Below are 15,285 nucleotides of genomic sequence, written 5' to 3'. Positions count from 1 at the left end.
TGGACCTGCAGTAACAGTAACTCTACCCACAGTAACAATAACTGCACCTGTAGTAACAGTAACTCTACCCACAGTATCAATAACTGCATCTGCAGTAACAGTAACTCTACCCACAGTATCAATAACTGCACCTGCAGTAACAGTAACTCTACCCACAGTAACAATAACTGCACCTGCAGTAAGAGTAACTCTACCCACAGTAACAATAACTGCACCTGCAGTAACAGTAACTCTACCCACAGTAATAACTGCACCTGCAGTAACAGTAACTCTACCCACAGTAACAATAACTGCACCTGCAGTAAGAGTAACTCTACCCACAATAACAATAACTGCAACTGCAGTAACAGTAACTCTACCCACAGTAATAACTGCACCTGCAGTAAGAGTAACTCTACTCACAGTAACAATAACTGCACCTGCAGTAAGAGTAACTCTACCCACAGTAACAATAACTGCACCTGCAGTAACAGTAACTCTACCCACAGTAACAATAACTGGACCTGCAGTAAGAGTAACTCTACCCACAGTAACAATAACTGCACCTGCAGTAACAGTAACTCTACCCACAGTAACAATAACTGCACCTGCAGTAACAGTAACTCTACCCACAGTAACAATAACTGCACCTGCAGTAACAATAACTGCACCTGCAGTAAGAGTAACTCTACCCACAGTAACAATAACTGCACCTGCAGTAAGAGTAACTCTCCCCACAGTAACAATAACTGCACCTGCAGTAAGAGTAACTCTCCCCACAGTAACAATAACTGCACCTGCAGTGAGAGTAACTTTACCCACAATAACAATAACTGTACCTGCAGGATGTGGTAGGAATATGGGATTAGTGTAGGATTAGTATAAATGGGTGGTTGATGGTCAGCACAGACTCAGTGGGCCGAAGGGCCTGTTTCAGTGCTGTATCTCAAAATAAATAAAGAGCTGAGTTTCCTGAGGGTGAAATCCAGCTCTGGTCTTTCCCTCTGCCTCCTGCTGCTTTTAAAGTAAACATGCCAAAGCTGGCCCGAAACCAGGTTCTCCGTACTTAAAAGCTTTTGAAGGGATGTGACAACCACCCAACATTGTTAATATGCAAATATATTTATTTATTTCTGCCGTTGAATTCCAAACATACAGAGTAATCCTGTGAGACGAGCAAGCCCCAGCTTTGATTCCAGCTCTGCTGGTTCATAAGCAGATCTCAGCCGGGGTAACAGGTCGGGTGCTACAATTGGCCTCAGTACCCTTGGTTTTGAGATAGGGGGAAATCAAATGCAGGGTTCCTGTTCCTGATCACTATCCAGTAACTCCTGCTGCATAGAGCGTGACTGGACTTTGATCAGCTCTAGCTCTTCATGTTGCTTCTCGAGTTGCCAACCAACCAGGATCACCCTGGATTCAGCAAGCTATGACATAACAATCTGTACTTATTTGGCGCCTTTAATGTAGTAAAGATGTCCCAAGCCACTTCACAGGAGTGTTATCAAACAAAATCAGATACCGAACCACATAAGGAAATATGAACACAAAAGCAAACTATTGCAGTGGCTGTAAATGTGAAATTTAAAAACAGTAAGTGCTGGAAATACTCAGCAGGTCGGGCAGCATCTGAAGAAAGAGACACAGAGTCAAAGTTTCAGGTCTGTGACCTTACATCAGAACATCAGCATTGTGTATTTCCAGCATTTTCTGTTTGTATTAATTTTAAAAATGTTAAGACAGATGACCAAAAGCTTGGTCAAAGATGTAGATTTTAAGGAGCATCTTAAAGGAGAGATAGAGAAGCAGAGAGGTGTAGGGAGGGAATTTCAGAGCTTAGGGCCTTGGCAGCTGAAGGCATAGTCACTAATATGTTGGAGCAATTAAAATCAGGGATGTGCAAGAGGCCAGAATTAGAGGAGTGCCGATATCTCAGAGGGTTGTGGGGCTGGAGGAGATTACAGAGATAGGGAAGAGCGACATCACAGACAACTTTGAAAATGAGGATGAGAATTTTAAAATCAAGATGTCGTTTATCCAGAGCCAGTGTCGGTCAGCAAGCACAGGGGTGATAGGTGAACGGGACTTGGTGTGTTAGGACACAAGCAGCAGAGTTTTAAATGATCTCAAGTTTACGGAGGGGAGAATGTGGGAGACCAGCCAGGAGGGCATTGGAGTGGTCAAGTCTAGAGGTGACAGAGGCATGAGTGAGGGCTTCAGCAGCAGATGAGCTGAGGCAGGATTGGAGGCGGGCCCAGACATTGTTTTCGAGAAATCCCAGGAGAAAAAGCACAAGGACATTTTACAAAACAGGCGTGTTTCATTTTCTTTGAACACTTTTGTTTATTAATTCTAAAAATTAGATGGGAAAACAAAAGGCTGCTCGACTGGCTGGGGCACTTGGAGGCAAGAGGTCATTTGATGAAGCTTCCAGGAATATTCCCAACCGGAGTTGGCATTCCCTACTTGCTTCAGATTGTGAGGCTGCTGCTTTCAAGATCCAGATCTGCAGGAATCGCAGTGTACTAACTTGTAGAAACCATAGAAAAAATCCAATTTGGCTGAAGTACAAACACAAAACCAAACAGAAACACAGCCCATGAGATTATCAGGAGAAAAGGATTCATTTTAAACCTGATATTTATAGGGAGAAAATCATGGAACTAACAGTAGTAATTTCTGTGCTGGGTATGTTTCTCATTCTGGGGCCCCTCAATTAGCTGGTTATTGATGGAGCAAGAACCCCACTGAATCCATCTCTAACTTGCTCCAATCTCCCCAACCTGGAACATCCATTTTCTACACAGTGGGTTCAGAGCAATAATATTGCCCCGATTCAGTTACGCTGTTGATATCACTTTTTAAAAAGCTGCAGCCATTTTAAGGGCCGCAGCAGCAGCTTTCTGGTGGTGGTGTGGGATAGGGGAGGTTTGGGAGTGGTGGGGTGTGTGTGGTGTGGTTGGGGTCCTGTGGCAGGGTTGGGAGTAAGGGGTTAGTGGCAGGAAGGGTCCAGATTCTCATACACATCCCTGGAGGCCCTTGTGGTGGAAGTCAAGGCCCGAAGAGCAAGATGGCCAGGCTCTGGGGGCAGGAAGCCTCCCAGGTGTGTGATGTGGATTGTGTGGAGGGAGATGGCAGAGGCAGACAGTGAGGCCTGCACCAGTCCTGGATCTGGCACTTTGTGCAAGACAGAGTTCAATGAGCTCACAAGGGTGCCCAAGGTAAGTCAAGTCATCACATTCAGATCACACTAGGGGGTCCTCCCTGATCAGACTGTGTATATACTCCCTGATCAGACCATGGGGGTCCTCCCTGATCAGACCATGGGGGTCCACCCTGATCAGACCACGGGGGTCCACCCTGATCAGACCACGGGGGTCCACCCTGATCAGACCACGGAGGTCCTCCCTGATCAGACCACGGGGGTCCTCCCTGATCAGACCACGGGGGTCCTCCCTGATCAGACCACGGAGGTCCTCCCTGATCAGACCACGGAGGTCCTCCCTGATCAGACCACGGAGGTCCTCCCTGATCAGACCACGGGGGTCCTCCCTGATCAGACCACGGGGGTCCTCCCTGATCAGACCACGGGGGTCCTCCCTGATCAGACCACGGGGGTCCTCCCTGATCAGACCACGGAGGTCCTCCCTGATCAGACCACGGGGGTCCTCCCTGATCAGACCACGGGGGTCCTCCCTGATCAGACCACGGGGGTCCTCCCTGATCAGACCACAAGGGCCCTGCCTGATCAGACCACGGAGATCCTCCCTGATCAGACCACAGGGGTCCTCCCTGATCAGACCATGGGGTCCACTGTTGGACGCTTATTCCATAGCCAGGGACAGTGCATTCAAGAGAATGCAGGAGAAGGAAGCCTTTCAGGGTTTTGATTGTACCAGATACTTGGGTTTGTACTGACCTCTCTCTCTGGCCCATTCATGCTACGTACTACCTTACCTTTATGAAGTTCTCCAGCAGGTAGTTGGCCGTGACCCATCCAAAAACCCCCTCCTCGTTACCCGACAGGATTTTCGCTCCTTGGTAGTTGAACTTGTAGGATTTCATGGTGGTGGCGATGGCAGCAAGGACCCCATTGGTAGCCTCAGGATCAGTCAGACTGCAGACAGACAAAGACAGGGTTTATGGCAGCTTAGTGTGGTGGGACTGGGCTGACAACTCAGAGATTATGGAGGGGTGGTAGGGCGATGTTAAGGAATAACAGGATGGTGTCGCTGGGGGGGGAGGTGCGAGGTGAGCAGGAAGCTATCCATACCCCCTCACCCACTACCCCCCTACTGCCCCGAGGGATTTTAACCCCCAGGCCTCCCCTCGATGGCCCCAATCAGCCTTCCACCTGACTCCATGGCTTTCTGACTCAGAAGTGAGTGTTACAAGGCTGAATTCTTGTAAACTCCTTATCGGCTCACTCATGTCCTTCAGGGATGGGGGCTTACCATCCCTCCCTGGTCTGGGCCCACATGTGACTCCAGTCCCACAGTATGTGGTCAACTCTTAGAGCCTTGCCCATGCGGCCCAGTATAGAGGAGGTCATGGTTAGCTTGGTCTCAGACATTAAAGCATTTGGCAGCCTTTTTGGAGTTGGTTTTGTAGTTGGAACCTTGGCTACAATTTCTGGTCCAGTCTCTATGTGGCCTGTCTTCAGTGTTCACCTGCTGCAACGTGGTCCCAACAGTTACTGAATGAAACACACCAGTGACTCTCCCATCTGGAGTGTCCGACAGAAATTCAACACGGTGACTCCTCATCCTCAAGTCTCAATGTTTCTTGCTCTCCCCCATCTTCCTCTTATTATCCATTCTCTGCTACTTTCTCATCTTCTCTCTCTTTTTTCCCAGTTTTCTTTCCCTCTCTCTCACCCTTTTACCTCTCTCATCCTCCCACATTCTTTCCCTCTTTTTTCCCCTCTTGTTCTGCCCTCTCATCTCCCTCCTTTCTTTCTCTCCTTCCTCTTCTCTTCTCTGTCTCTTTCCTTTGTATCCTTTTGCCGTCTAGACTCATCTTGCCACTGGACCAAGATAGGTCAGGACGAGAAAGTGAGCAACTCTCCTGCACTAAAATCCAATTTATGAACAAGCCATGTTCATCGACTTTCTTTATCTGTCATTCATTATCCATCTATCACAAGTCCTGTGGTGATGGACAAGCAATGTAGCAGCAGGTGTGGATTCACTGGGAGCTGTAGCCGTGAACTTGCACAGAGGCAGCTCAGGCCTAAGGGTCATTTTTCACTCGAAGGAAGCAGTCGTGGAACTCAGCAGCCCCCTGAGTGACTGAGCAGCCCTTTACAGAACCACACTGCTCACCTCCCTAGAATGAGGATGGGGCTGGAAAAGGTGCCCCAGACATTGTCTGCTTCGCCTTCCCTGGCAAGCAGGCCACAGCTGGTGGGGATCTCATCAACACGGTCGTAAGTCAATCTCAAAAAAGAAAACAAGTCACCATTGGCACATGGAACTTGAAATGGCCTAGCAAGCCACTCATGTATCAAACCTGTTACTTGCAGTTCAAGAGGATGGCCCACACCCATGTTCTCACTACCAAGAGGTGACGAATCTGCTGTTAGCTGTGCACGGGCATTAGAAAGACAAAAAGGGCATCGGTACAGTGGAGGGGGTGGGGGGGAGGAATATTGTGAAGCACCAAATCTAGTCAGTGTCCACCCCACAGCTTCTTTTATTTGTTCATAGGATGCGAGTGTTACTGGCAAGACCAGCATTTATTGCCCTTGAGAAGGTGATGGTAAATTGCCTTCTTGAATACAATTGAGTGGCTTGCTAGGTCATTTCAGAGGACAGTTAAGAATCAACATTGCCGTGGGTCTGGAGTCATCTGTAGGCCAGAGCAGACAAGGGCAAGAGATTTCCTTCCCTAAAGGACATTAGTGAATCAGATGGGTTTTTATGACAATCCGGCATTTTCATGGTCACCATTTCTGAGACTAGGTTTAAAGTCCAGATTTTATTTAATTAATGGAATTCCTCAGCTTCTGTGGTGGGATGATAAACTCATGTCTTCTGGATCATTAGTCCAGTAACTCGTCCAGTAACATAACCACTATACCACTGAACAGTCATTGAGTAAACCAGATCTGATTTGTGTTCCATGCAATTCCCGGGATACTACTGGCATTTTGGGGATTGCATCACCTCCATGCTTAATTTTCCATGAGACCTTGTGCAGAGCGTGTACAGGCCTTTGGTGATTGGTGGAGAGAGGCTGGGGCCCTCTGGTGATTGGCAGAGAGAGTGTAAGGCCCTTTGGTGATTGGTGGAGAGAGGCTAGGGCCCTCTGGTGATTGGCGGAGAGAGTGTAAGGCCCTTTGGTGATTGGTGGAGAGCACAGAGGTGTTACTTACTTCAACAAGCGCATCCCAGCCGTAGCACCAAGGTAGAGGGGGGTCTCAGCATGTCGCTCTGAGGGAATGTCTTTCATAGTCTTATCAAGGCAGGGCTTCAGACTCTTCCCAGCAGCTGGCAGATCTGCTGCATAACTTGAGATTCCAGGACCTATAGACCGATATTGAACATGGCATCAGTACATTTGTGGTTTGTAACCCTGGAGTGTGCACTAGTTACCTCCCGCCCCCACCATCATCCACAGAAGGACAGCCAGTTGCCCTCCAGTGCCTTGCCAAAATGGCCAGCTTTCATAGGTCACAGGCTATTCCACAATGGATGGCATCACAAAACATCTTGATCCAGCATGACTTTCCACCCCTCAGTACAGGGGCGCTGAACCCAATTGACCGTCCTACCAACCTAGCTCATATTAACTCAGTATGTACCAGACGTTGATTCAGAGCCTCACATTGCTCTTCCTATGAGGTGGATTAATGGCTTACAGCAGGCAAGGACTCTTCATGTAAAAACACTCCCAGGACAGGTCCCGCACAGGTTAGATACAGAGTAAAGCACCCTCTACACTGTCCCATCAAACACTCCCAGGACAGGTACAGCATGAGGTTCTCTGCTGCCTGATTGAGGACTGCTCAGTGGTCCATGAGGTTCAGCTGACTGTGGGCTGCGTGTTGGAAGCTGGAGGCTGGAGACTGGAGACTGTGCCAGTGCAACTGCTGCAGGGAGAGAGAGACAGAGACAGAGACGGAAAGGAAGATTTTTCCACTTATTTTGTCAACAAGGAAAAGGAACAGGAAGACAAAGGAACTGAAAGCTCTTCTGTGAGTTTGGTTTAACATTGCAGTCTTTTTGTATTTGATTGTTGGAGGGAGGAAGAAGAGGAAGGAAGAAGACCCAGGTTGGGGCTGCCTGTTTCAGTAGGGGGCTCCTGTGTTGTTACCACTTGGCCTGGGACAGTGGGAGCTGCCCAGGTGAGGAGACTTTACTGTTGTTTGATAACATCTGGAAAAGTGTGTGCCTGGACAGCTTCAGCTGTTTCAGGTGAAGATGACACCCCCCTCCAACCGAAAGACCAGTGATAAGACTGCTCTGTCATTTTACAGCTGCCTCCTGACTTTCCTCTCCCTCAGCCTCTTCCCCTTTGCCTCTGACTCCTTACACCATCAAGTTATTGTTATATTTGATAATTGTTTCTCCCTTCTCTCTCTCAACACACAGCGGGTGTAACTCTTCTGCCCCATGGCTTCCCAGTCCTATCCGGTGGCAGGGCCATCCTATGCTGCAGCAGCAGCTGCTGCGGCTGTTCCTGTTGCCCTGTCACCTTTCAAACTTTTGACAACGAAGCTTGGGATGAAGAGTTATGCCCACCCAAATATGACAATTGAGGCATGCGTAGAGGCAATGGTTGTTGGCCCTTTGGCCTTTGTTGCAGCCTCAAAAATGTACAGGAAAGCAGTATTTTTCCTGAAGACCGAGCGGGCAGTGTCCCTGGCCCTGAGTAAGGGGCTCACAGTGGGTGGGACTTTCCTGCCAGTGGACCCTTTGAGGGCCACTGTGCAGCGAGTAGTGTTATCCAACTTCCCGTCCTTCATTCCCGGTGAGCGCCTCCTCCCCCACCTGCACTATCTGAGGGAGGTGAAGTCGGAGATCACCCCAGTCCCGCTCGGTCTTCAGGAAAGCAACCTCCGACATGTGTACTCCTTTCGCTCCAGTTATTTATGCAGCTGGCACGGGAGGAGGTCACAGAGGGCCAATTTAGTGTAGGGTTCCAGGTGCAGCCTACCGTGTTTGCTGGACCTCGGACGGGGTGCAGTGCCATGCCTGTAAGGGGATGGGGCATGTTCATAAGAGCTGCCCCAACCTCTGGGCCACCAACTCCACCTCAGCGGCTCAGGGTGGTGTCGCTGCACCTCCCCCCTACTCCCCCAACACCTGTAACAGGTGCCGCTCAGTCAGTTCTGGAGGCCGTGGTTTTCATGGACTCTGGTGGAGAGGGGGAGACAAAGGCACACCCCCTGGACACAGAACAACTTGAGCCTGAGCTTATCCCTAGGCCCAATCCAGGGGAGCCTACCTGTCCCATGGCTGAGCTCGGGCACAAGGGATCTGGGCAGGGGGGTGCGGTGGTAGAAGCAGAGACCTCTACCAATATGGAGGTCTCTGAGCCACCGTGTCCCTCCCAGAACAAGAGGAGGATGCGCCCCTCCTTTGAAGAAAGCCCTGAACTACAGGGTCCATCTCCTAGCGCAGGTCCTTGGGCTCCCCCTGCCGCTAACACCATGAGGGCCTCGAGCCCTGGGCAGGAACCCTCCATCCCTCAGAATGGAGGGGGGGAGATGCCCCTGTAATCTTGGCAACTCCCGAGGTGGGGGGCCCGCCCGTGGTGGGGGAGCCTGTGGACCCACCAGGAGAAAATATTCCATCTGCCACTAGGTCGGGTGTCCTGGGTGGGGGCAAGTCTTGTGAGGGGCAACCCTCCCAGCAGCCTGATGCTGCCGCCCTGATGTACCCGACCCTGAGGCCAATTTGCGTAGTTTCCCGTCTGCTGGGCCTGCGGGCGCTGGCAGGGCAGGAGATGGCCTCCTCTCTCCACCTCTGGTCCCGGCTCCGGATGGATTTCTCGACTTAGCAACTACCGTCTCCCCTGGGCTGCTCACTGGCCTGGGGATGGAGGTGGAGGAGGGTCCTGAACCGTTGGCGCCAAAGGCTCCAGTCCAATGGATGAACCCAGAGAGGACTCCTCCGCCATCGATCCTGGGGGCGCGATCGTGAAGGAAGCGGGACCAGCTGGCGCGGCCGGGACATCTGCCCCTCGGTGTGTGGTGGGTGTGTCGGCTGCTGGCAGTGACGACCCGGAGGAGGATGGAGACTCGATGTGGGGTACAAAGGACGACCTTTAATCCATTGCTAGTGAGGCGGTGGACTCCCTCGTGCCTCCCAACGTGTCTCCTCTCATCCCCACCAGAGAACTCCAGGACTTCCTTGTGGCATGCAGGGGTTGCTGCAATAAAGTTCAGCTGGCCCTCGGCAAGTGGTCGAGTTTGGCACTGATTATCCAGTCCGTCCGTGCTACCCTCAAGAAGACTGGGAAGGGCACAGGCATGAAACTGGTTGAGAGATGCCGGTTTAAAGCGTTCCTCAATGGGTTGCTGGGGTAGTGGAAGATGAGGTGCACTTCCGCTCCTTCCTCACAATGAGGTGTTGGTGATGGTTTTTAAGAACCTTTGACATGAAGATAACCATAGCCAGCCTCAACAACAACGGCAGCAGGGGGTCTCTCCACAGATTTCACAATCTCTCAGTCCTCAGGGAAGGGAGATATGCAGTGAGCTTTCTGCAGGAAACCCACACCGTTCTGGGAGATGAAGCCACCTGGCTCCTGGTGTGTCAGGGCGGGGTCTACATGAGTCACCTAATCCTTATTTCTAGTGGGGTGACTATCTTGTTGGCCCCAACTTTTCAGCCAGAGATCTTGGGGGCCAAGGAGCTAGTGCCGGGCTGCTTGATCCACCTTGCCATTCGCCTGGGTACCATGGCGCTCCACTTTGTGAACGTGTACCCGCGCAAGCCCGGCACGTTGCAAGCATGCCTTTTAAAGAAGTGTCCGCTCGCTTGAGCTCTATCAATAGCAGCGAGTGCACCATCCTCGGGGAGGGGGGGATTTTAACTGTACCCTCGAGGTGAGGGATCGTTCCGGTCCCCAGCATGGCCAAGCGTCGGAGGAGAAGTTGAAGGAACTGATCAGCTCTCTCGACTTGGTGGACGGCTGGCAGAATCTCCATCCCGACTCCAGCATCTTCACATGGTGGTCAGGAGGAGAAGGGTCTCGAATCGACCGCCTCTACTTTTTGCAGGGGTACGTCTCTTGCGTCTCGGCAGCCTACATGTGGCTGGCGCCGTGCTCAGACCACCACCTGGTGTGGGCAGAGTTCACTCCACTCTGCACGTGGGCGGGGTCCGCGTACTGGCACTTTAACAACCGGCTGCTGGAGGACGAGCGATTCCGGGACTGGATTTCGTCGATTCTGGGCCAACTGGAGAAGGAAGCAGGGGGGCTTCCCCTCCTTGAGGCTATGGTGGGATGTGGGCAAGATTCACATCTGTGTCTTCTGTCAGGAGTACACAAAGGGGTTGACCAAGAGGCGGGAAGCCGAGATTGGGCGCCTGGAGAGGGAGATGCTTGACCTGGAGTCCCATCTCGGTCAGGCCGTCGTGGACCTGGCCCTGTGGCAGGTGTACAAAGAGAAGAAGGGCGCACTGAGGGATCTGCAGCTCACGCGTACGTGAGGTCGTGGATCCAGATCCTGCAAGATTTGGACCGCGCTTCACCCTTCTTCTACTCGCTGGAAAAATGGCAGGGGATCAGTAAGCAGCTCGTTGAGCTGCTGGCCGACAACAGATCCTCCTTCACGCATCCGAAGGGAATGGGCCTTTTGGTCCGTACCTATTACAGCATGTTGTTCTCTCCAGATTCGTCCAGGGAGGACGCGCGCAGAGTTTTGTGGGAGGACCTGCCGCAGGTCAGCCTGGAGGGCGCCGAAGGATTGGAGGCTCCACTCACATTAGCGGAGCTGACCAGTGCCCTCCACCAGCTCTCAAGGGGCAAATCCCCGGGGCTGGATGGGCTGACGTGGAGTTCTGGGACGTCCTGGAGGGCAATTACGCGCGGGTCCTGGGGAAAGCCTGGCGACTGGGGAGATGCGCCTTCATGGCGTAGGACAGTCATCATCTTACTGCCGAAGAGGGGTGATCTCCTACTGCTTAAGAACTGGCATCCGGTCTCCCTCCTCAGTACGGATTATAAGATCTTTGCCCGGGCAATGTCTACCCACCTGGGATCCGTGCTGGCCCACATGATCCACCCCGACCAATCCTACACGATCCCAGTCCAGTCGATACAGCACAGCATCCACCTGGTCCGGGACCTGATCCATCTATCCCAGAGGACTGGTCTGTCTGCGTCGATCAAGAGAAGACGTTCGACAGGGTGGATCACGAATATCTTTTCGGGACTCTGCGCACTTCGGACTCGGGCCGTATTTTGTGGCCCGGGTTCGATTTTTATTCGCTGCAGCAGAGTGTCTTGTCAAAGTTAACAGGTCCTTGATGGCACCCGTTTGCTTTGGGAGAGGAGTGCGTCAGGGATGCCCCATGTCCGGCCAATTATATACCATCTGCGTGGAGCCATTCCTGTGTCTGCTTTGCAGGAGGTTGGCGGGTTTGGCTCTGCATGGGCCGGACATGCGGGTCAACTTCTTGGCTTACATCGATGACATACTCTTCACGGTCACAGATCCTGTTGACTTGTGGCGGATGCGCGAGTGCCAACAGACCTTTTCTGCTGCATCCTTCGCGAGGATCAATTGGAAGAAATGTTCCGGAATCCTGGTGGGTCAGTGGCGGGTGGACTCCCTGCTGGAGGAGTTAATACCTTTTGTGTGGAACACCAGGCACCTCCTCTATCTGGGAGTCCACCTTAGCAGGAGTTGGAGGCGAAAGTCAGCACTCGGCTCGGGCGCTGGACTGGACTGCTCCAAGTGCTTTCCTACAGGGGCCAAGCGCTGGTCATAAACCAACTGGTGGGCTCGATGCTGTGGTACCACCCCCTGCATTTGCCAGTAAGATCCAGAAGAAGCTCATCGATTTCTTCTGGGGCAAGAGGAATCACTGGGTCTCTGTCGTGGTCCTGAGTCTCCTGATTGAGGAGGGCGGCCAGTCGTTGGCATGTGTCCGCACCCAGGCTGCTACTTTCCGCCTTCGGACCCCATACGTCAAGCATCCCCCCAGATGGTGTGCGCTGGCGATGTATTTTTTCCGCCGGGGCACTGCCTTCAAGACGACACACAGCTCCCAGTGGAGAACGTTAGCCGCGCCTCTCTGAGGGAGCTGCCTGTCTTTTACCGGAATCTATTCAGAGTCTGGAGCATGGTAGCCTCCAGTCAGGGCGCTCCCCCTTCGGTGGAGGAGAGCACCTTGGCTGTCCGGGCGGCTGGCTCAGGGGACGGACCGAGGGGCAGAGGAGTAGTCGAAGCCCCCAGGACACCCCTCACTGCGGGCGACGAGGGGGCTCGGGAGTGTGGAGTGCTCCTAGCCGAGTTGACTCCCACTCAGCCAGAACTGCTCATCGGACCCAGGCCCTGAAACCCTCCTCGGGAGCTGGTTCCACACAACCCGAGCTGCCTCTCTGAAACGCCCTCCATGCCATTCCACACAGTGCGGATGTGTTTCCTGTACGGGCGGCTCTTGCACACTCTCCACTTCCTCGCCCTTGTCAGCTGCCCGGACACACCGTGGCAGTCCGTGTTGCCATCTGACGGCGAGAGGAATCCTCACTGGAGGTCTCTCTACATGGGAGTCCTCCTCCATTACATCGGGGTGGAGGGTGTTGCACAGGGCAGTCCCATGCAATAACTTTTAAGTAGGTCCACGGACTCCCAGGCCGCCTGTAATTCTTGCGGCCTGGACAAGTCCGTGTTCCATGTATAGATGGAGTGTGCGAGGTTGCAGTCCCTCTTTGAGTATTTAAATGGGCTGCTCCTCAAGTTTTGGCTGTACTTCAGCCCCATGTTCCTGAACTTTGGACACCCAGTTCGGAGGGGTGTGGGCTGGGAGCAGGTTCTCCTCGTCCATCTGCTCCTGGGCCTGGCCAACGTGGCAATTCACAGGTCCAGGCTGTGGGCCGTTGTGGGGGTGGGGGGGGGGGGGTCCGTCCACCCTGATTGCCTGCCCCTCTTCTGAGGTTACATTCGTGCCCGGGTGTCCCTGGAGAAGGTGCATGTGGTGTCTGCCGGAACACTTGAGGTCTTCCGCGACTGATGGGCAGCGCAGAGGCTGGAGTGCACCATCGATGCCAGGAAGGGCATTTTAATTTAAGTTTTGTTTTATTTATTTGATTTTAGTAAAGTTATTTTATAGAATGTATATAAGGGGCACCTGAGGAATAAAGGCCCCCTCAACAAATAAAACAAAGAAAAGAAAAGAAATCGGGTTAGGTACAGAGTAAAGCTCCCTCTACACTAACCCTGCCCCAGTTGTAGATTGGACTCCCTGACAGTGCCAGCTAACACCACACCTCAGGACCTACCCCCATCTCCCTTTCCCCATTCCACTGACAAACTGCTCAACTAGTTCACCCTCATTCCCTTTGAACCTGCCTCATTTCTCCCCACCTACAAAAATCCGCACCCTCTTCTCTCGCACAGTGCTCACCACTTTCTGTGTAAATTGTAACCCATCTGTGGCCCTTCCCTGCTGTAGGCCTGAGCCCATGTCCCTGGTTATGGAGTCTGTGGTAATCTCACTGGTATTATTGGGCCTGGGATAGATTAGAGAAGGTTTTGTGTGTTGAAGGCCTGTGCTGAGGATCAGGGCTCAGGACACTGCCCTGTTAGGCTAAGATTCCAGCTGCTCCAGGATTACATATTGTCCCTTACCGTTCACGTGGCAGTTGTTGTGCTCACTCACAATGCCAGTGTCATTCTCTTTCCCAGCCGGCCATTTGTAAATAAACAGGGTCGTGCGAGAGGAACCAGCATCAATGACAATGCCATACTGTCGGAACAGAAAACAAGGAATATGCTTCAGAACATCTTTGTAATATACAAATTTAGAAAAAGCAGGTATAAATAAATAAAGCAAATGTAATATTGTGCTGGATAAATCCTACTCTAGTGTTTATACCAGCTGTGGCTCAGTGAGTGGCACTCTCACCTGTCAGACAGGTTGTGGCTTCAGGACCCACTCCAGAGAATTCAGCATTAAGCCCAGGCCGACACCCTAGTACAGTACTGAGTGAGTGCTGCACTGTCAGAGGTGCCGTCTTTCAGATGAGATGCTCAAGCGAGGAAGCGTCTGCCCTCTGAGGTGGATGTAAAGAGTTCCAAGGCACCATTTGAAGAAGTGCAGAGACATTCTCCCCAGTGCCCTGGTCAATATTTATTCCTCAACCAACATCACGAAAAATAGATTATTTTAGTCATTACAACATTGCTGTTTTGTGGGATCTTGCTGTACGCATATTTGTTGCCATCTGTCCTACAGCTGTGACTACACTTCAAAAAGTACTTCATTGGCTGTTTCGTCCTGAGGATGTGAAAGGTGCTATAAAAATGCAAGTCCTTCTTTATTTCCTGGGTCTGAGACTGAGCTGTGTGCATTGAAGCTTTTGCTGACGCTCAGGACTAGATTATGCTACAGCCATGGTCTGCAAGTGCTGGCTCTGAGTATAGTCAGGCCGCAATGGATTGATACAGGTCTGAATGGGTGGTTTGACACACGTGTGACTGGATGTTTGGGACACATGTGATTGGATGGTTTATTACATTTGTGAATGGATGGTTTGGTAGAGGTGTGATTGGATAGTTTTGTGAAAGGGAAATCGTGTTTGACAAATTTATTGGAGTTCTTTGAGGATGTAACAAGCAGGGTGGGTAAAGGGGAACCAGTAGATGCAGTGTATTTGGATTTCCAAAAGGCATTTGATAAGGTGCCACATAAAAGGTTACTACACAAGAGCTCATGGTGGGGAGTAATATATTAGCATGGATAGGGGATTGGCTAACTAACAGGAAATAGAGAGTCAGGATAAATGTGGCATTTTCAGGTTGACAAACTGTAACTAGTGGGGTGCCACAGGGATCAGTGCTGGGGCTGCAACTATTTACGATCTATATTAATGACTTGGATCAAGAGACAGAGTGTACAGTAGCCAAATTTGCTGACAGTACAAAGATAGGTAGTAAAGCAAGTTGTGAGGAATACACAGAGACTGCAAAGGGATGTTATGTGAATGGGCAGAAATTAGGCAGATGGAGTAAAATGTGGGAAATTGTGAGGTTATCCACTTTGGTAGAATAGTAAAGTAAAATATTACTTACATGGAGAGATACTGCAGAATGCTGTAATACAGAGGAATCTAGGCAACTCATGA

At 51.4% G+C, this 15,285-nt stretch overlaps 1 protein-coding gene across 1 annotated transcript in view; it reads right to left on the bottom strand.

The window, feature by feature from the left end:
- LOC137359019 (ectonucleoside triphosphate diphosphohydrolase 2-like) overlaps nucleotides 1-15,285 on the bottom strand; it is a 106,344-nt gene that overhangs the window by 44,389 nt on the left and 46,670 nt on the right. Inside the window, exons 2-4 of the mRNA XM_068025159.1 lie at nucleotides 13,790-13,907; nucleotides 6,356-6,506; nucleotides 3,937-4,096 (exon numbers count right to left, since the gene is read on the bottom strand). Of these exons, the coding sequence (XP_067881260.1) occupies nucleotides 3,937-4,096; nucleotides 6,356-6,506; nucleotides 13,790-13,907 (429 nt within the window). The remainder of the gene's footprint in view (nucleotides 1-3,936; nucleotides 4,097-6,355; nucleotides 6,507-13,789; nucleotides 13,908-15,285) is intronic.

Source organism: Heterodontus francisci, unplaced genomic scaffold (genome assembly GCF_036365525.1).
Source record: "Heterodontus francisci isolate sHetFra1 unplaced genomic scaffold, sHetFra1.hap1 HAP1_SCAFFOLD_773, whole genome shotgun sequence".
Taxonomy (NCBI): domain Eukaryota; kingdom Metazoa; phylum Chordata; class Chondrichthyes; order Heterodontiformes; family Heterodontidae; genus Heterodontus; species Heterodontus francisci.
This window is presented reverse-complemented; position numbering and strand designations above follow the sequence as displayed.